This window comes from Teleopsis dalmanni, chromosome 1 (assembly GCF_002237135.1).
Source record: "Teleopsis dalmanni isolate 2A chromosome 1, ASM223713v2, whole genome shotgun sequence".
Taxonomy (NCBI): Eukaryota; Metazoa; Arthropoda; class Insecta; order Diptera; family Diopsidae; genus Teleopsis; species Teleopsis dalmanni.
The window spans coordinates 187,206,529-187,228,109 of NC_051846.1; the positions used below are offsets into that span (position 1 = coordinate 187,206,529).

The 21,581-nt window shown below is 29.5% G+C and overlaps 2 protein-coding genes across 2 annotated transcripts in view; one reads left to right on the plus strand and one right to left on the minus strand.

The window, feature by feature from the left end:
- The window catches only part of LOC119670772 (glutamate receptor-interacting protein 1), a 391,907-nt gene that overhangs the window by 248,870 nt on the left and 121,456 nt on the right, over positions 1-21,581 (plus strand). The gene's annotated exons all lie outside the window — the stretch shown is intronic.
- Positions 1,727-8,801, minus strand: LOC119670778 (protein mab-21-like). Its single transcript, XM_038081182.1, has 3 exons — positions 7,559-8,801; positions 2,854-3,407; positions 1,727-2,785 (listed from the first exon to the last, which is right to left on the minus strand). The coding sequence occupies exons 1-3, from the start codon at positions 7,759-7,761 to the stop codon at positions 2,436-2,438; spliced, it is 1,107 nt and encodes a 368-aa protein (XP_037937110.1). The 5' UTR covers positions 7,762-8,801; the 3' UTR covers positions 1,727-2,435.

Consider the following 21,581-nt stretch of genomic DNA (forward strand, 5'->3'; position numbering starts at 1 on the left):
ATCAATCGAAAGTCAAAAATGCACTAACTGAATCTTGAATAAAAAAGTTACCCCAGACTTACCACTAGAAAACGCCATAGATATTTCCTTTTGATATATAATTTAAACAAATATCTTTAATTAAAAATGAAGACGGCTTACCAAAAAAAAGACTCAATACTAAAATTTATTCGAAAAAATTCTTTAGAGCCGAAGAAACACTTTGAATCCATGAACGGGATACAATAAATCTGCAGGTCATAGTGCAAAACCTCATGACTTAAATCGGCAAAATCGGTATAATCTAAAAATCAAAAGTATAGTAGTTCATTGAAATACTTAAGCAGTACGTTCAAGAGGGTGATACTTACATTGCTACTTAACTATTTGTACAGATACAGTTGTAGGCGCCCTTACAAATACATAAGATTAATCATAGACTTCCAAAACCAGAAAAATGTAAAGCCACACTGGTTCGTGCAGATTGAATACCATAGATAGCACCCAGCATACCTATAGTTTATATGGTTTGGGCTTGTAAGTAGTTCCTATGAAGAATAGCAGTTTATCGAAAGCCTTGATGAGTACTTCTAGCAGTGTAATTATTTAATAGATATTTAACTACTTACATAGATACATGGTGTCCCTACAAATATATATACATAAAATGTATATAGTATCAGAAGCATCGTGTAGATGAATTAAATCTACAATTGGGTTTCAATTTAGAGAATTGTAAAGCTGAACCGGTCCTTTTGAAGTTCAATGCAAATTGAATACCATCGATGACCAAGCAGGCAGCAAAACTACCCAATTTTGTAGGTGTCTAGTAGGTACTGAGTGTTATAGTAGTTAACTGAGCGCCTTGAGGATACTTTCAAGAAGTCAATGCTTTGATTGCTGCTTTAGCTACCAGTATAGATACATATGTAATTTTGTCCTTATAAATATATATATATTTATACATTATATATATTTGTGTATGTATATATATTTTTTTTTCAATTTTGAATGTGTTTCTCTACCTGTTGCTCTTAGCAACGTTTTTTTATATATTTTATCTTCGGCTACAGGTCACCTTTTTTAAATTAAATGTTTGTTTAATATTTTTTTATAATATATTCTATATTTCGATTTTCCTTGAGAGTCATCACCAGGATAAGAACTCTGCAATAAATAAACATTAATAAATATTAATAAAATATAATGTGTATTAATTCGTCATGTTATTAGTTCTGTTGTCCATATTGCATTCCATAATATTTTTTCTATGTCAGTTATTATCAGCTTCCTTATAAAAATTTCTTTCTGGTAAGAAATAAGAGTATTATTCAAAAAAAAAAAAATACAATTTTTTTATTTTAAAAGATCAAAATTTAATTTTATTAGCCTTTAAAATGAATCTGTTTTTGTTTTTTAATTTATATATTAACAAACGTATTACTAGTAAATATTAAAATGTTTAACTTTAAGTTAAAATTTAAGCAAAATAATACATTTTATGTTTTGAATATATATATAAAATATTTTGTTTTTTTTTTTCTGCATATTATATTGCACCAATAATAATTTATTAAATTAATATTATTTTTTTTAATTTAGTATTGACATACCAAATAACACCAAATCATTTTCCATGCATCAAATGCCTATAGATATATTATCGTATACCTTCATGTACTTCTAAAGTCAAAAATTACAATTTTAAAATGCAATATTAGTAATATTATTTCAATATTACTTAATTATTAATAAATTTTAATATGAAAAAAACCAAGGTAATGCCCGTGATCTTAAATCAAAATTTGAAGAAGTTAGAATTAATTACTTCTTGACATTCCGTTTAATTTTTTTATATCATATGAATTATTATTTATTTATGTCTGAATTTTCTTATAACATTTTGTTTAAATTTTTTTTTTTTGTTGTATATTTTTGTATCTCATTTGATCCTTTACTTATGTTATTACTAGCGATATAAGGATTATGGTTTTTTTTTTTGTGTATTTCATATGAGTATTTTTCATATCAGAATAAAAATCTCAATTTTTTGCTATTAATAATTTGAAGTTTTTTGTGTCTTTTCGCACATCTTTTACAGTTTTTGTTGGCATTTATATTTTTTAATCTTTTTTTCACATTTAATCTTACTCATGTTCAGATTACTTGCATCTGGCTTGTATGCAACGGCTTTTAACAGCCACGCTGGCGCGTATACTCTTATATATCCTTATCAAAATATCCTGCTAACTAAATCTTCATTGTTAGTAAACAATTAGAAAAAAAGGAAAAAAAATTATTAAAAAAAAAAAAATTTGTTATCTAAAAAACAAACATTGAACAGCACCTTCAGTTACACTCCACACATTGTTCGGCTAATTTTCTTTAGTATTTTTTGAATTTTTTCATATTTTTTTTTTAAAGAAATATTTTGGTTTTATAGAACTTCTTTAATTTTACAATTTTTCAAATGCATTTGCATTGGTCAGCATTTCGCGTGTTAAACGCCAAACTTGCTTCGCAGCCTGTTCCAGTGCGCTTGGAGATTTACCTTTAAACATATCTAAACTTGGCAGAAAATAGTGTGGACAACGACGGTATTGTAAACATGAGATTAATTGCAAGAAGATGCCATTAAGACGATCAGCTATGGATGCCTCTTCCCATTCATAGTCACGCGGATGTTTCTCACATTCATAAAGCAAGAGATTCTTCAAGTGATAAGCTGTGATTGGATTGCCGGGCAGATCAAGGTGACGATCTCTAAGTGTCTTTAAAATACTTAAACAACGACGCCGGCAGCCACCTTAAGCACAAAAATAATGAAAGTGCTAATGCCACATTTAGGGAAATAAACAAACAATTTGCACTTACCTTGCAACAAACGATTTTCAGCTTCAAAGAAACTCAATACCCAAGCATCGCCCTCCATGCTGGCTGCATTATTATTCTTATTTTGCAAAATGATGCTCTCCTTCGACAATAGATCGAATCCTTCTGTCTTCACTTCGGCAACAATATTTGGATGTGGCCATGGTATGTGCGGCAGTGGCCAATGCGCAGCTGAACGTGGCCAGATGCCTGAACATTTGAACGCTGGCGTTATTTGTACCACGAAACGTTCACGTACGCGCAATTTAACTTCTGTCGTGTCACCGATCATCTTCACCATGTCACGGTAAATGCTTTTATCGCAAGCTTGTGCCACCAGCGTTTGGAAACGTGCACGGATCTTACGTGATGACAAATATCCCGATGCTGTAATGAATTCCACCCAAAGTGACATTGAACGTTTACGTCCGTCGCTTAACTTAAGTACGGCACAACCGGGCATCGTGCCATCATCAACAAAATTAAAAACGCCCATCTGATTTAAATACAAAACAATTTCAATCTCGTTCGGCGAAACAACCTCAACACCTTCGAATCTGTAAGAGAAGTTGAACAAAAGTTAATAATCACTGTCGGGAAGCAAATGCAATTGTACGAGTATTTAATGCTGTCTTCTTAAGAGGATTAAGAGTTTTATGCATATGAAAGACTCTACTAAGTTCATTAATGCTTCTACTAATCAAAGAAAAAAAGATTGATACTTGCAGTTCATTAAAACCACAGCAATTATGGGCAACACGTAATTCAAGTAGCACTTGAGGTACGATTTGAGTGCCATTTGACAGACAGACGAACAGACTCAAATGTGCCCTACAGGCTTTAGATGTTGCTTAATATCTAAATATCTGACATATGCGGGCATGTAAATAGTTTTAAAGCACTTTATCTGCCTCAACACCTTCCACATTGTTAATTTGTTAAACTCAGTATCCGTAACCGCACTTAAATTTTTTCATTTACATTTTTTCTTTGCATTTTCTTGGCTTGCGAGTTTGTGATTCCTCAGTTCGGTATTCAAACCTCGTTTTATATTGATTTACAACAGCTCTTCTGGTTACAATGTATTTCTTCAGTATTGGTTTTACTTTCTAGTAGTATAAGTTTTAAATTTACATCAAGGTATAGGGTTTCAGTTTTCCAAAGTTTTTATTAGACTTTTTTCGTTATGACAAATCTCAATTAAAGTATCACATTAGTACGATTAAGTTATGATCTGCTATTCTAAGAAATAAAGTTTATATTATATACCATAGAGTTCCTTTTATATCCATATATGTTTACTTATTTCTAGACAGATAAAGTATCATACCTAATGAATAAATTCACATATTTTATTAATTATAATAATAACTACTGCTATTATAATAGTGAATGCTCATTACTAAAGTAATGAAGAATAAAAGCGGGTGTTCCTCAAGGATCCCCGCTCTCACCCTTGTTCTACAACATCTACACGTCTGACATCCCAAAGCTAAGTCCTTCGGTATTATCGGGTCTATTACCTTAGAATAGACCCGATCAAAAAATACATAAGGGACAGAGCCCTGAAGGTATATGCGAAAATTGATAGGCTATCCTACTTACCACTATCTAATCTTAGAGCAATCAGTCTCCGCACGGGGAGGTACGCAAACCTTAGATCAATCACTGAATAATTATGAAGTTTATGAGTGATATACAATTTAGTCAATGAGATGGGTGGGACTCTGTAGTACCCCCAGCTATCAAAGAGTAAAAGTACCCAGTTGCGCTGACTCGAAAAAAAGGATCAAAATACATACTAAAGTTAATTGACTTACAGTTAAATTAGCATACAAAGAAGATGGGAACTTACTCTCATGGAACTTGGAAGTTGTGAAAGAAACAGAAGTTCTTTAAGCCGAGTACTTTGAGTTTGCTCAGCACGAATACATAAACAAAGAAATTACCTAGAAAGGAATCTTATATTGGATGAAGAAATAAGACTCGCTGCACTAAGTTTAATTCAACAATTTATCGAGAAAATCGAACTAAAAGAAATAGTCTGAATTCATGAAGTGAGATCTCTAGTGAGATCTCTAGATCATAGTATAATAGTCATAATATATTTTTAATAATAATAGTTTTGAAATGAAACAAGAAGATAGATAATAATTGGAAACTGGCTTCTACATTCACTTTATATTCTATATATTAAGCACATGTTTATGCAGAGTCTTCATACATTTGGAAAAAATAGAACAGTTTAATCAATTCTACAATTTATCGAAAAAAGAGACAGAAAAGAACTTTCGCTTGCAGACCAAAATTCTTCAACTTAATAACAATAATTATAAGGAATTAGAAATTAAAGAACTGAATAGAGGAACATCAAATATAGGGACTAGAAGCTGAAAGTTATAATCATTATGTATTTAGTATATCAATACCACCGTCGTAGTACATTTGGTGAAGAGGAGAAGTTTTGATCAGTACTATAATTTTTTGAGAAGAGAGGCACAATATATTTCTAGGTATATATTCCGAATTTAATGCACATGTTATACCTACGTCGTGAAGAGAAGAAGTTTTAATCACTACTATAATTTATCAGGAAAGGAGGCACAATACATCTCTAGAGATATATATTCCGTATATAATGTACATGTTGGGTCTGCATTGGAGTAGATTCAAAAGTTGGTCAATAAAGTCTGTTATCGATACTAAGAGTATAAGAACGCAAATTGTAATATCAATTACGTAAAGAAATATCAATAAACCATAGAGTTTAAATGCAAAGAATCCAATTTTGGAAAACCAAAATATGATTGTAAAGTATACGCTATGAAGAGTTTAACCCTTAATATTTAACAGTAATAAACTTTTCAGATAAGTTTGCTTATCTAAAGAAATTTATAGAAAAGTTCCACTTCAAATTTATATCATGGACCTCTATCCGATTCGCATCTTTCTCATAGAAATCTATTGGGACGCACTATTAATATGAGAAAGTTAATTACCTTAGAAATGAAATGGCAGACACTTATGGTATAATGGTAAAAACGAGGCGAAATAAAATTAAATTAACCATAAAAGGGTGAACCTAAAAGTTGAAATTTTAAAAAACAAAGAATCCATCGATTAAAGTGGTTTCGATATGTAATTAAAATTTTAAGTTGAAGAATACGGATTGTTTCGCTATATTAATCGATTATAAGGATTATTGAAAACTGTTCTTTCATTAAAAAAGAACTGTAGGGAGACAATGTCTTCAGGAATTTGGGAATAAGTAAAATTCATAATTATCTGAATCTTCGAATTTCACTAAGTAATTTTCAACTTTCTTGTCCAGGTTCGATCTTTTTTTCTTAAAAATTAAAAAAGGTCGACCTACGGTTTTTTTAACCAAAAGTTTAAGATTTGTAAAGATATTGTAAACGATTCGTGTGGTTGTTGTAATTAGATTTATATTATTATAATTTTTATATCTTTTTATCTCTTAATAAGATTCACTATAGAGACGTCTTATCCAGCATATTAGTATAAAAATTGGACACCAATAATTTACAATTTGATTAAATAATATTTTTTAAAGTACGTAAAAATAAAAATTTTTAATATTATATTCAGTGGATCTCTATATACTGAAACTTTTGGATTTTACTAAGATTTTAGTAACTAATATGGTAATATCGCAATTATAATCATAATACTTTTATAGTTATGATAGTTATAATTATTAGAGACCAAAATTCACTGCGACCTAAATAGATCTATTTACGATGGTTAAGTATTACATATTATAAATATTATAATTAATACAATCGGTCTTTAGCATGATTCATAATTAACCTATACTTTTCTGGATTGTGAATCAAAATAAATATTGGGTTTCCATTCTTATATCTCAGTTAGAATTGTTTTCTATTCGATTTTTTTTCAATCGAATAGACAAACTAATCGAATCCTTCGATCTTATTAAAAAATCTTGGAGTAAATATGTATGATACACATTTTTCCAAGTGTATATATAATTATGTGGACAAGTATATAGATATAAAAGTACATATATATTATAAATACATGAGTTTATATATAAATGCACACAAGTATATATATATATATATATTATATGTACTCATATATTATTATTACCAAGACATTTTTACAAATTGAAGTAGTTATTATATAGTCATTATAGTTATTGTAGTTATATAGTCAAAAATAATATATATGGATTATCGAATAATTACTAATTATCTCTGTTCTGTGATATTGCTCGTCACTCGTTAGTTGCTCTACTCTTTCTTTAGAAACTATTCTTAGTACACCTCTGAACTACATAAATTAGGGAATATTGAGTTAGGTGATATGTAGTAATATATTTATAATATATGATCCAGTCATTCATATATGCTAAGGTCACATATAGTATATACAAAAGTCAAATATTTCTTATTATCAATATTTAATATAAAGCTATGATTCTTAGTCAGCGGTTTGTAAATGCTTAGCATTTATCTATAATCGTAATTGTTGCATAAGGACTCATATATATAACATAAGTCTAATTTTATATAAGCGTCCAAAACTAGATTTCTTTGTTATAACTTAAACATTTGTTCTACGTCAAAATATGCTTTGCTGACCAATAGTCGCCCTTGATTTTCAGATTCTATACTCTACAATGATTTTTGCTAAAAATTGTACCATATTTTGTATAATTTACCTGCCATTACACTCCACTAAACTGGATATAAATCGGGGTTCTTGCAATTCGACTTCCTTGAGTATGTCCTGGACTATTTTGCATATCTCACGTATGGCGGTGGCCGTTTTGAACATACGCGCTTGCACACGTTCCGCACAGTAGCGATTCATTTGGAAAATCATGCGCGCTTGAGCGGCCATCATATCCGCCGGTACCAACATGGCGGTAAAGTGCTTTCACAGGATCAATATATCAAGTGTCAAATGTGTTAATTAAATTTGATGCGCGACGCAGTGCATAAACCGGACGAAAAATAAACTAGCATTAATAGAACAATTGAATTGTCGGAAAATGTTTCGTTTCGTTCACAAATGCAGCGCGGAAGCACAAAAGCACAGACGCATTGAGCCAGTGAAGCACTTCAATGTGTGCTACTAAGTGGCACTATCTTTTTGGCGTATCTCAACAATAACAATAGCAATGACTTTTTTTTACATTTCACAATTGCTTTGAACTTTTCTTATCTTGAACATTTTTTTGTATTTAAATTTTTTTCTATTTTTTTGTTTTTTTTTTTTGCACAAGACACTGAAATTATTGTTTGTCCGCAAAAATGTTTTGAATGCCGTGCGTCAATTGGGAATAGAATTGCAACCAACACAGTTTCGATATCTTATGGCGGCGTGCAATTGCGCTGGTAGCCGGAGTGACGCTGGCAGCGATAACAACACCGACAATACCGCGGAAGAAAAAAGAAACTGCAACGAAGCGCACGGATACGCTAACGAATTGCAATTCAATTCGCTGCTAAAAAATGCGAGTAATTCGCGTTGTAAATCTCGCGAATATTTACGATGCTTTGGTTGCAGATAGAATACAGTAACGAGCAAATATGCGCATATCGTTGTATCTGTGGCAAGTCACTCAGTTATGCTTGCATACAGTTAACTTATCTACAGTACATATGAACACATGAATTTGTATCTAACAGATGTATCTTTATCTGCAGCTGTAATTCACACATAAACGAGCAAACAAAGCATGCATCTAAAAAGTCGTGACAAAAAAAATACCAACAGAAAAAAAAAAAGATCGATTTGCGGGAAAATCATGAATGAAACTTGCACCCACACGCGTCAAACAAATCCTGCATCGAGTGTAGAGAGGCTACGACTCTGGGTGCGTTATTCCACAAAATGCCGTCGGTTGTGTGTCCCGTGTGTCCCGTGTGTATAAGCACGCACATAAAAATCGATCGATTTATAAGATACTTTATGTATCTGTAAGATATTTTAAATGCCAAAATCTGCCAAAATATAAACATTAAACAAGCTAACAAGCTTCTCCCTCGCAGTTGCTACTAAAAGATTTTATCTGTTTTTCTTATTTGCAGTTATACAGTCCCAGTCAATGTTTGTGTACTTGTGTGTATCTGTGTGAACTACTGCGAAATTCGCAGTAGTGTGCGTTAGTATCTGTGTGTTAACTGGCAAAAGTGTGCGAGTATACTGTTGTATTTAGCTCCGCCCAGTATAAATGTCTGTCTGTTGAGTATCTGAACCGTAGCAGCCATCGCTGCTACAATCCATCGTTGTATGGATAGTACTCTCAGTTGCTCTTTTGAAGTTTGCTAAAGTTTTTTTCATTTGTTTTTTTTTTGTTGAAATATTGCTTGAAAAGGAAACTTTTGTCAGTTTTTTGTTTGCATTTTGTTTGTTTATAGATTTTTTTTGTAAGTAAATTTAATTTGTTAATTTTGCTCGTATCTCCTCGTTTCGAAACTCTTGTGTGCAATAATTTATCTGGGATGTGTGTGCATTTATTTAAAATGTATCCCTTCGCTGCGTATCTGCAGTTTTATATTTCACCTCACATAAATATGTCGCAGTGGATTAATGCGCCAGTTGGTACTTTTTGACAGCGACTTTTGTCTGTTCTATTGGAAATTCTATAATGGAATTTGGAGTTTGGCCGTACGTTCATATTTATGACATTGTCATCAGAATAAAAAATCATTTTTTTATATAAAAATGTTTTAAAAATATTTGTCTAATTTTATTTAATTATATCAATAATATATTCGCTTGAAAATCAACAATATCAACTGTGTATCAAGAGTTATTTTGATGATTGAAGTAAATTATTGCTGAACTAGTGAGAAGTCAAGAAATATATTGGAATAATTAAATTCATAATTTTTAAATGCCATTTAGTTAAATTTTTTTTTTAAATAAGATTAGACGTTTGTCAAGAAGTGTGTGTAATTAAATTTTACTACAGTTCCATGATACCTTTAGATCTGTTACCTTTGATTTCATAGTAAACTAGACGTTAATTAAAAATACAATTAATCTTATTAAATATATAATTATTTTAATATAAATTAATTACACTGTGAAAAGAAAATCAAGTTTTTTTTCTCTTTATAGTAGTTTTAATAGTTTTTGAGTTGATAGTAGGCGAATGAGATCAAAACTGGAAATCTTTTTTCTTGTAGACTTCCGGGTCTATAGCAATAACAATTTAAAAGGATTAGAGTGGTTTTGGGTTTTAAAAGGTTAATAGAAAATTTTATTTTAAGAGATATGAACTTCATGCCTTTGGCAATCTCACTACGTATAAATAGATAAATATTTTTATTTAAGACAATCTTTCCCAAGCTTTTCTAAAAACTTTGCTGTACAAATTAATTGTTATAAAAAATATTTTAAAAATGCATCATTTTAAAAGAACAAAGAAAAAATTTGGTGAACGAAAGTTATCTATTTATGTGTAGAGATAAGAAAGGTTTATAGATTTGAGCTCAGTAGCTTTAAATTGAACTGAAACCGTTTATTCTTTCAGACCATTATTTGCAGTATATATTCCAATTTTAATACAATATATATAATACAATAAATTCTTCTCAACAAAGGGAACATAATTAATTAAAACTGTAATACATATATGTAAGATAGATTTATTTGTATAAGGAAAATATAATTTATAATCCAAAATAATAAACTAAATATAATTAAATGTAATAAAATTCATAAACTCAGGGGACCGACTGCCACCGCACTATTTCTACCACTGTTAATTTACGATTTCTTCTTTACGGCCGCGACTTTACGACTGCTACTTTACGACCTCTGAATTCGACTGACAAACATCAACTCTCGACTTTACCTCGTTCCTTTTTACATTACTTTTATAACTGGCGTTGCCACCTTTACATATATGTAAATATATATCTTTTATAATTCAATTTGATTGCAATCATTCATTGGTATTATGATCTGGAAGTCTCCAATTCTGGAATATCAAATCCAAGTTGGTACGAAGCTGTAAGAATATCATATCTGAGTTGATTACTACGAACAAAGTAACATTTGTTTGAAAACCTATACTTCTCTGAAACGAAAACGTAACAAATGTCATGCTTGCGAGAGATAATATGAAAAGTTTCTATAGGAACTTAGGACCTAAATTTTATTGCAGGATATACACTTGTCTGACTACATTAGGACACAATATCCTCGAATTTAACGAAAGCAATTCAAATAGCTGATTCGAATCAACAACAATAGTATTAACAGATTTTTAAGTCATCAACTTAGATTATTTATAGTTTTTTAATTGAACATGCTCTTGTTAACCACCTTTCACCTACCCACCTACCCACCTATCACTTTAATCTTTCAAAGATTAAAGGGATTAAAGGGCACCAACCCGTCCAGAATTTGTGAAATGCAAAATAAAACAACGAGTATAGCTCACCTTATCTGATCGTACCCTGCGTTAATTAGGAAATGAGATAGGTGCAAACATATAGCTTCCACGCTCTCAAAACAATACAATTCTTCTGCTTGATAATATTATCTATAGATAATAAAGTACAACAACGTTTCCAAAAACTTTTTTTTTCTAGTATAACTAGTCCCTTGGTGCAATCCTAGCTACATCATTGCGTTTGTGAATAGATTTAGAAGATTTTTACTTTAAAATAACACAATAGTGACCAATGGTGTCAGTTTCCCAAGTATAGTCTTATTTCTTATAGTAAGTTCAGAAATAATTTATAAAATAAAAAAAAAATTTAGTATTTATGATTAAATACAGGGCTATCGTTTATATCTCCGCTTGAAAGATGGTTACTTGCCTTCTCAGGATTACAAATTCTTTCTTATCAAAGTTAGCAAGAGTAGGAGAGAATCTTTTTGTAAAGTACGTGAATACGTGAAAAAAGTTATAACTTATGGTACTATAAATAATAAGGTAAGCTTACTTTGAAGTTATTGGAGAGCGGTCTAGTATTCATAGGCATGACCGTCTAGACGTAAACGTAAGTTTTCTAACACGAAAATTAACGTGAATAATTCATTTCTTAACATATTTATGTTATATAGGCTATACATACGATTTAATGAGTTCTTTCCTGTAAATCATACTTAGTAATATCTGAAAGAAGTAACTAAAAGGGCCTTTCATTCTATTCTGAAAACTTTTGTAGAAACTGACTAATTAAAAATGGTCCAGACCGAACAAAACAGATCTGATTATTTACATATTTGAACTTATAATACATAACAGTAAAACACATTTATAATTTATGAAACATTTTATATTAAACTAAATTCATAATAATAAAAGCAAGTTCAGTATTCTACTTTTTTTGATATACATATGGGTGTTTTGTCATTAAAAGAGGCAATCCCTTTATAGCTCTGAACCGGTATAGCTAACTATAATTTCAAAGACATGATTTTGAATAGGGCGAAAACAACCTTACCGACTTTTGGTGATCCCAAAGAGAGATGTGTCAATCAAGAAAGCTAAACAACCCTAAACAAATTAATATGGAAATTATTTTAAACTTCAGATACAAAAAACTACATTAATGATAGATCACTTTTATTTCAAATCTCAAAAATATATATTTATTTGAAAATGCCTGCTTTGGATTTTGTTATAATAGAAACTGTAGAACAATTGGTTTTACTCTCCAAGTGTTAGCTATAATTAAGGCCTCAACAATTGCCATAATTTTCCGTAGTCTAGTTCTGAATTAATTAATAGAAGGCGATGCAAATGATCTCCTTAAGCAATATACACATAAATTAAATTAAAATAATAATAAAAATAATAATAATAGTCTTTCGTTTCGGTATTTAGCGTACTTTTATATTTTTAATAGTAATATTTTAGTGCGGTATTCCAAGATTGTATTGCCTGCCGGCTGTGAAACCAATGGTATTAACTCATTTAGTTCAGTCTGGCGGGTCAAAAGTGTGTTTTAAAATAAAATCTTAATAAAATTGTATAAAACATGTTAATTTTAGGTTTATAATTTATATCATTTCAATCTTTAAACGCCTTCATAGTGAGACTTTGCACGTGAGTCAACGGCGAAGTAAAACAAATTATGGGGCACTTCAAAAAAAGTGGCAAGTATTAACCAAACAAGCACTTAAGTAATTAAAAGAAAAGCAAACAATTATTTAAATCTAATAGGAGACATGCAAAAACTCAACTAAACAGACGACAGTGTTTACATTAATATTTCAAAAATATTTCATTTTTAATTTTTTTCAAACAAAATATAATTTTAATGAATTCAGAAGTAAGAAAAGATCAAAAGATTTTTTATGGGCCAAGCAAATTAAATACAACAGCCATACGAACAAGTTCACCTTACAGCCAGTGAAATTTATTAGAAATAAACTGTAAAAAAGTGTTTTTCGATCAGATACATTTGTGTTCTCTATTTAACGTCCAATGAAATTGGTTTTTATATATTTTGTAATCTAGCTGTAGGTAATTTTTTGTTAAATGATTCAATGTTTGCTTAATATTTTTTATTTATATTTGGACTCTCCTTAAGAGTCATCATCAGGATCACGATCTACAAGAGAATTCTAACATAAATTAATATTACTTAAACTATATCAACGTCATTTTCTTTATTCTATTGTCTATTTTATATACCATAAAATTTTTATGAAGAAATATATTTATTATTACCCTATATATACGGTATCACAATGGACCAATAGATCTAAGTGGATCCACTAGGGATCATCAGTATAACCTAATCTAACCTATATTTATTATTTGTAATTATTATTATTTTTATTTTCTATATAAGCTCTAGATTTGTTTATTTATTTGAGATTTGTTTTATTATAATAAACAAAAAAGTTTGGAGACATTTACAGTAAATAAATATAATAATAAATTATAATAATAAACTAATTATTAATTAATAAATAAATAATAAGAATATTCTAAAAATTTTTACAATTTCAAAATATTGGTCTTGCCCGTGTGATTTATGGAGTAACATTAACATTACTTTCTTAGTATTACGTTCCTAGATTGGGTTCCATAAGCAGAATAATATGTGATCCATAAGAAAGAATATATAAGTCATGCAATAAATAATGCCTCTACAAACAGAATAGTATTGAAATTTAACAATTAAAATGAAAAATATAATTAATTAATTCAATTATTCTACAGCTGTGTATGATTTCATTTTAATATAAAATTTCAAATTAATAAATCAAATTAATAAATAATAATAAAATTAATAAAACTTTCCCAGCAAAGTAACAAAACTCCAGAAAAATGTGCAAACATAAAAGTCAAGTACGGCTTTGGGTCAGTTGGTTAAGGTGCGCTGATTCTAAACTTCAAATTTGGCAGGACCCGAGTTCGAGTTTTGGTACTTGCAGTCTCAAAAAATGATTTACGAATAGTTAAATACAAGAATTATTTCCAAGATCACTGATTATTGGTATTTGGCAATATTTAGCTAAAAATTCAATTAATTTAAAGTAATATAAAATAATTTTTGTTTTTGTAGCTTCACTACTGTTCGACAAACCTCTTCAAAAATTTTTATTTAATAAGAAATTTTATGCAAGAAGTGTTATATTCGTTTCACACTTTCCAACCGATGAATAACAGAAATCTTGGTCAATCTTGTTTTTCTTTGTTTGATCTAGCGCAAGTTAGTGTCTAATGCACTTTTATTCAACAGTGTCTGTGACCACTTGGATGATCTACTGTAATAAGAGCTCCGTTGAATCTTGATAATTAGTTATTTAGATGATTTTATAGAAGTATATCTTCAATCCCAGCATATCTTCCTGACGTTTAAATATATTGTACTTGATTTTAGTGAGATTTAATAAATATCAAAATCAATGCGAAATAAAAATTTCACAATTGAAATCGATTAAAGATTCTTCACACCTACATAAGCGTCGATCTTCTGGAATGGTGGGCCTAATGTCAACCTTAAAAAAATTTCCAATATATCACAGTTTGATTCTGTAAAATAAACACACATCTATAATATTTTGAGTAACCATCAGCATGTTCAAATTTTACCTGGCCAATTAATGGTATTTCCAGCGGTCCCAGAAGTCAAAGTGTATTTATTAGAGAATATTTATCGTTTTGGATCCATTTTTTTTAAAGTGTGTTCTCGATTATTTGTTATTGACAAATTCATTTAGTCTAAATAATCGACTAAATCAATTAAAAGCGGATAAATATATTATTCAAAAGTTTAAAAATCACTCGTTAAATATTTTTAAAAAAAAACTTGAAGAAATGAGAAGCTTTGGATTTCTAAGGAAAATTATATTCACATTCAACTACGAAGTCTAAGTAATGTGTTAAAATCAAATATATATCTGTATTTATAACATCAGACAGTTTCAGTGCAGAATAGAGATTGTTTGGTTTTATTGACGCCCTGTTTTTCTTCTGCCCAAGTAACAGATAAGCGTAGGGTTTTATTAAGCACCCGAAGAGTTGGTTTTGGAGTAGGTTTTTTTTTTATTTATAACCATTTGATGACTGGAATTATTTTGGAGATTTTGAAGTTAGCTTATTTATTTAAAACAATTTGATCTATGGAATTATTTTTGTAAGACATTTTTGGGATATCAATCAGCTTTTATTAGTTCCTAAACTGTCATAATATTATATTTTAAATTTACATAAAAAGTTATAGTCGTCTCTTCATACCTTCTTACCTTGCAAGATCTGCAGTTCTGAAGTAGGGAAATGCTCAATTTTTTGGCATGGGTGTCTATTAGTTTTAGAATTGAATAAATCGGATAGAGTGAGCTTGCTACGTATCTCATCCATTAATTATTAACAATATAAATAATATGTTAATTTATTTATTAATTCTATATATAAAAATTTATTTATATTTTCATACATATGTATATAATGCAAAAAAATTTTTTTGTGTAATTATGATGATGACTATTCGTATACTTCATCAAACCCCATAAAAGTCACTTCGTCTTAAACTAAAGTTAACCTCAAACTGTGGCTTATCTAAATTTTAAAATCTTTTGAACTTTTGTGAAGAAATAAATTGTCCACTTTAATTTAAAATTTATTTGCATTTTTCTTTTAATGCTATAATGTTTAGTATTGTTTAAGTTTATATATTCAAAAAAAACAAAAAAAAAAAATGAGAAAAAAAATAATATATGGCGCTTTGTTGTATTTATTTTTGCAATAAACATAAATTTCCATGACAGTTGTCAGTTGGCCATTTTATGAGTTAAGTGATGAATACAGATAAATTAGTTAAGGCATTAACAGTATGTACGCATATATGCACACGTATATCTAGTACATATATATATATATATATATATATATGTATAAAGATATATATGTATATATATTATTTTATTCAATAAATGGAATAATGAAACAAGTCAGTTTATGTTAAAAAAATCAATGCTTTGTGGAAAGAGATGATGTGATTGCAGTAACACTGAAGACTATTGGGAGAAAATGATTCTTCAAAATAAAGTATCGGTGTAATAGAGAAGCATTGGTATTGTTATAACACTCTGAAAAGTAATTGTCTGAATTTGTTTTATAAGTTTTCCTAAAAACTGCAAAGTTTATGTATACCGTCTGAGGTATGATTTGTTTAGGTTGGAGTATATATATATATAAATAATATGTGAGGTATGGTTTGTTTAGGTTGGGGCGACAGCCTTGTTGATCAAAGTTCACTAAAGCATATATAGTAGCCTATTATGATACAATGCATGAGATATCGTCTATTTGTCAGCCCTGAAGAACCACCTTAAGATTGAAGATCCAAACATCTTCTACACGTATAGTGTCCGTTTGAGAAAACGCCGCTCTCTTATTCAAATTGTAGGAAACCAACATAGTTATGTCTTTAATTTTAAAGTATAAAAGCTGTTAGGTCAGTTATAAAAGGGACCACGCAGATTTTGAATCTTTTCTTGGAATAATGCACACTGATTCATAAAGCGTATCGAAATGATTAAGGTATCATTTTTTTAAATTACTAAAATTATCTGCAACTCTTTTCGAAGTAAGTTTCTGGTTACGGACCGGTTTCAAACTCTATATCTGTTATTCCGTATTTTGCCAATCGCAAAATTTTCTTCAGAGACACTTAAGCATTATTATTTAGTTACGATAATGTGTTTATGTAATTATATACTCTATGAGCAAATGACTAGATTGGCTATTTTTTTTATTGTATTGAAATACTCAATTGAAAAATAATAAACAATTAATTATATATGTATGTATAAATATTTGTGCTGTGATGTGTTTTACAAGATATCTCAACAGGTATTGTTGTGTGCAGGTAGATTTGCAAGAAAACAAATAGGCGACGATCTAGTACTTGTCGCGGATATATATTATGGATCATTTTTTTGTTCTTATATTATCATTGTTCCATTCGTTCTGGTTCTTGGTGTACAAAGCCTGTTTAAATTGTGTTCCATGGTAAGCATAGGTGGGGATTATTAAAATCTAGTATTACTAGTGAGGTGAAGTTTCCTGAGCTAGACTGCAATCATCTTTGTTTATTGTCTTTTAAATAATTAATTTGGGTATATAATATCTTATATTAATGTTAAATAGTAAATAGTATTCCATACGATATTGTATTTAGCAATTTATTAGCTAAAATAAAATTCTTATTAGTATTTCATTAGAAGTGAGTTTGCAAATTTTAATTCTATATATATATAAAAAAATATATTTTTTTTTTATTAATTTATATTTATATGTACATGAATACATGTCATATAATTAACATAAATATTTTTTTCAAGGGACTTTGTGGTAAACTGTTAACATATATTTTCATTAAGCCCATTCATTACTCACTGTCAGTTTGCCAGTTTGACAATAATGTCATTTATATATAAACTCTTGCCATTCATATAGATGTATGTATGTTTGTATATACAATATATATGTATGAAGTAAGTTCTTAATTTCGGCACTTTTTATATTGTCTCAGTTTTCATAGTACGGGTGGTTAACTGCTCAGGTTTAAAACAAAGCAAAAGAAAAAAACTGAAATTATCACAAAATAAAGAAAAAAAAAACAACACTGAACATCAGAAATAATTTTATATCTTTTCGATCTCGAAAATTTGAATATAATTTATGTGCGATCAGCGCATTATATTTCCTTCAAATTCATTTGTTCTGTTCGTCTTTATTGTTATGCGATCGCATACGTACCTCTAGATATCCGCCTGTCTCTTTGCCTGTCTGTCCATCTGTATCTCCAACTGTTGTCAGTTTGAAATTTAAATTTATGCACCATTTTCAAGACGATTCAAATGATATTGAAAATATTTTATTCTTTATAAACATATTTTTTTGAAATTTATATTTATTTGCATTTATTCGAATTCTTATCAATTTTCGTTAATCGCTCATATTAATTTTTTAAATATTTGATATTGTTTGAACATAAAACATGTTAAATAGTTAGTCAAAATAAATAAATAAATACAAAATTAGAATTTAAAAATAAATTAAAATTAATTTTTATTATACATAAATGTATATATATATATTTTATTTAATTATACAATTAAATAAAATCTTTAATTTTACTAAATAATCAGGCAGTTGAAATCTTTTCAAGAGACAATCTTTGAGTAAAAAGAAAAAATATATACAAACAGCACCTGTCATTTTATCACTTCGGTACAGGGTAACTGTCATTTGTTGCTAATAGGATTATTAATAAATATTGAAAAATTGTTGTGCCTCCAAACAAAATATTTTGGTTTCCTACTGATTTTAAGTTTTTGTTTTTGTTATGAGTCTTTAGTAAAAGACGCACGTACACGTTTACTTCTTCGTATTATAAATTATATTTCAGGATGCAGTTCTGAAACGAATTGCAGCTACCATTGGCACATACCCAATGCAAGACGATATTTACTAAGGAACGGAGGGACAAGTGCAAAAAACTAAGTGCAATAACCCTTCATTTCTGAACTGAATTTTAAAATCTTTTTAATTGTTTCGTTATAATTTTTTTTCTCAAATAAAAAAAAATTTTTATATTGAAATAATTTATTGCTTTCAGATGAATAAATATTGCAGAAAATTGTTTATTCAATTTAAAATAATTTATATATACTTTTTTATGATAACTGTATATTATTATAAATGAGTAACTGCTACACGCTATTAAAATGTTTATTAAAAATATTCGCAATAATTTTTACTAAAAGAAATATCAATAAAATAATGCTTAGGCACTTTATACTATGAATAGCGCCGTAAATGTAAATATATTGGAAAGGAAAATATATCGCATAAGCTGAACTTCTTGTATTTTATAATAATATAACATGCAAAATCTTATCTCTAAGATACTAGCCTAATAAATTGTACAGACACCAAGAATATGTGATGAAAATATGTGATGCATAATACAACATGCAAAATCTTATCTCTAAGATACTAGCCTAATAAATTGTACAGACACCACGAATATGTGATGAAAAAGTGGAGGTCTGGATGTAGATCGAAAATCACAAGGGCATGGCTTGAAATGTCAACATGAAAGAAAACCTCCTCGAAGTAATGTTCCGAGGAAAATAAGTCTCGTCAAAGAGGGGGTAAGATACTACACTTTGAACATTACTATTTTCATAAAATTTGACGCCAATTAACAAATTCAGTAATAAAACTCACCATGACTTGTCATAAATATATATTGACAACGTTCTGAAGACACTTCCGAGTATTTTTGGATCGCTGAAGCTCAGATCAAATGCTTGAAATGTTGGAAGTTCTTAGGGCTTTCCGATATTAATGTTTTACTCCTCCCCAACTATTCTCTTCTAACTGCAACAATTTTTGGCTACGACAGACTTTAACGAATCGATAAAAGAATCTGAACGATCTTATTTTAATAAAAAATGCGATAAATAAAATGCATTTAAGAAGTTACTTATTTAATTTAATTTTATTCAATTTATTTTAAATTTATAACCATGAGAAACTTTCATTATTTAATTAGAGATTCTATGTACTCTAAAGATATGGTAGCATTCGCGATATGCAAGCACAACCTAATATAGGTCTATTAAACTTTATGGCATCCACGCACACTCTTGTTGCGACAAGCGCTGTTCTCTACCTCTTAAAGAAAGGTATGCCTCAGCCAGTGGTGATCTATTGCAACTGCTTGAGTCTATTAATTAACCGCTATCTATTAACCTGTGGTGGTACTAGATACATCTTCGTATCACGATAGCTCGATACTACTGAAAACTCGCCGCCAAAAATAGTGCTGCAGTAAAGTGCAGGTAGATTTCTTTTTCACGTAACTAATCACAAATAGAACTCTGCTGCGCTCAAAACAAGTGAAAGCGCTTGTAGTGTATAATAAACAAATAAAAATAGTGTATTGTATATATCAATTAGCAAATATTGTATTACAGCTGGAATATTTTAACCTTAGTTCGCCTTTATTTCCGTTTCGTAGTTAGTTTATTTGTTTTTCCTTTAGCACTTACCTAGGACCAAGACTACTCTGTTCGATGGAACTCATGCAATACAGTAGCTTCGTAAGTATTGCAAACATGTGTTTCAGCTTTTGCTGATCGGAATATTAATTATGTGCAGAAATTTTGCAGATACTTTGCCACAAACTCAATTGATTGTAAGTGCATTCAAAACAGTTGTTGTACAACCTTAACTGCCACACAATGCATAATGAAGCTATTTTCTATGCTCTTGACTGCATTTGCTACACAGAGTCTTAGCGCTGCCTTATAAGGATCCGTGCTGTGCAGCATTGCGTATGCGCAATCATTATTGCTCATGCCTTCGATTGAGTTAAGTTGGCAATTTTTTAGTTGTTATTGGAACAAAGTAATTATGAACAGCAAATTAAAGTGTCTTGACTGAGCGGACCTCACGGAATGTTTTGCTCTTTTTTCAACATAATTGACAATGAATGCACGTACAATAGTAGCATTTGGTTTGATATTTTAATCAAAGCAATAAAAGCATTAAATATTTTATATAAAAATTTTTTTTTTATTAAAAAAATGTCTTAAAATTTTTAACACGTACACAAAAATAGATCTCAATCAGAATGCAAGTTGAAGAAAAACAAAGCGTAAACTCAACACGTCCCAACAGTTGAGAATCGTGGACAATATCAATTGATTTTGTTGCCAGTATGAAAAAAACAAAAAAAAACCGGGAGCAAATCGTAGTTCTACTAAATGCAGCTCATGAAATATTAAAAATTTTCATTTCTCAAGAAAAACGAGTGAAAAAAGGTTTAAGTCCAACAGTCCACGTTAAAACAAGCTTACAGCAATGTCAGCGGTCCTCTTTAGAATGCCTTTTATGTTGACAATTTTTAGGTTTTTTGGTTTTTTGGTTTTTTTCTCTCATATAAGTCACATACGCTTTTTGCCCTGAAACCTTTATAAACTTGTACGAGCCCTGCTCCACTATTTTGTGCTGTGGAACAGGTAAACAAGACATGATTGATTTAAGGTTACTAAAGTTTTTTCAATAAATATACTTTTTTCTTTTTGGTGGGATAAAGTAAAGTTTACGCATGCACTGGCTAACTGCTCAGACCATTGTTTTAAGAAGTCAAGTCTGAAAATTGTCTCTTTTTTGGCTGTTATGAATTGAGTTTGGTATTTTTCTTATTAATTGTGAATTATATATAAACTTTTTATTT

Bases quoted from the DNA above. Each gene is read 5' to 3' on its own strand.
- LOC119670778 (XM_038081182.1), bottom strand. From the start codon at position 7,761: ATGTTGGTACCGGCGGATATGATGGCCGCTCAAGCGCGCATGATTTTC. The intron at 3,408-7,558 runs GTAAATTATACA...CTTCTCTTACAG, and splicing joins TTAGTGGAGTGTAATGGCAG to ATTCGAAGGTGTTGAGGTTG. The intron at 2,786-2,853 runs GTAAGTGCAAAT...TTTGTGCTTAAG, and splicing joins TGAAAATCGTTTGTTGCAAG to GTGGCTGCCGGCGTCGTTGT.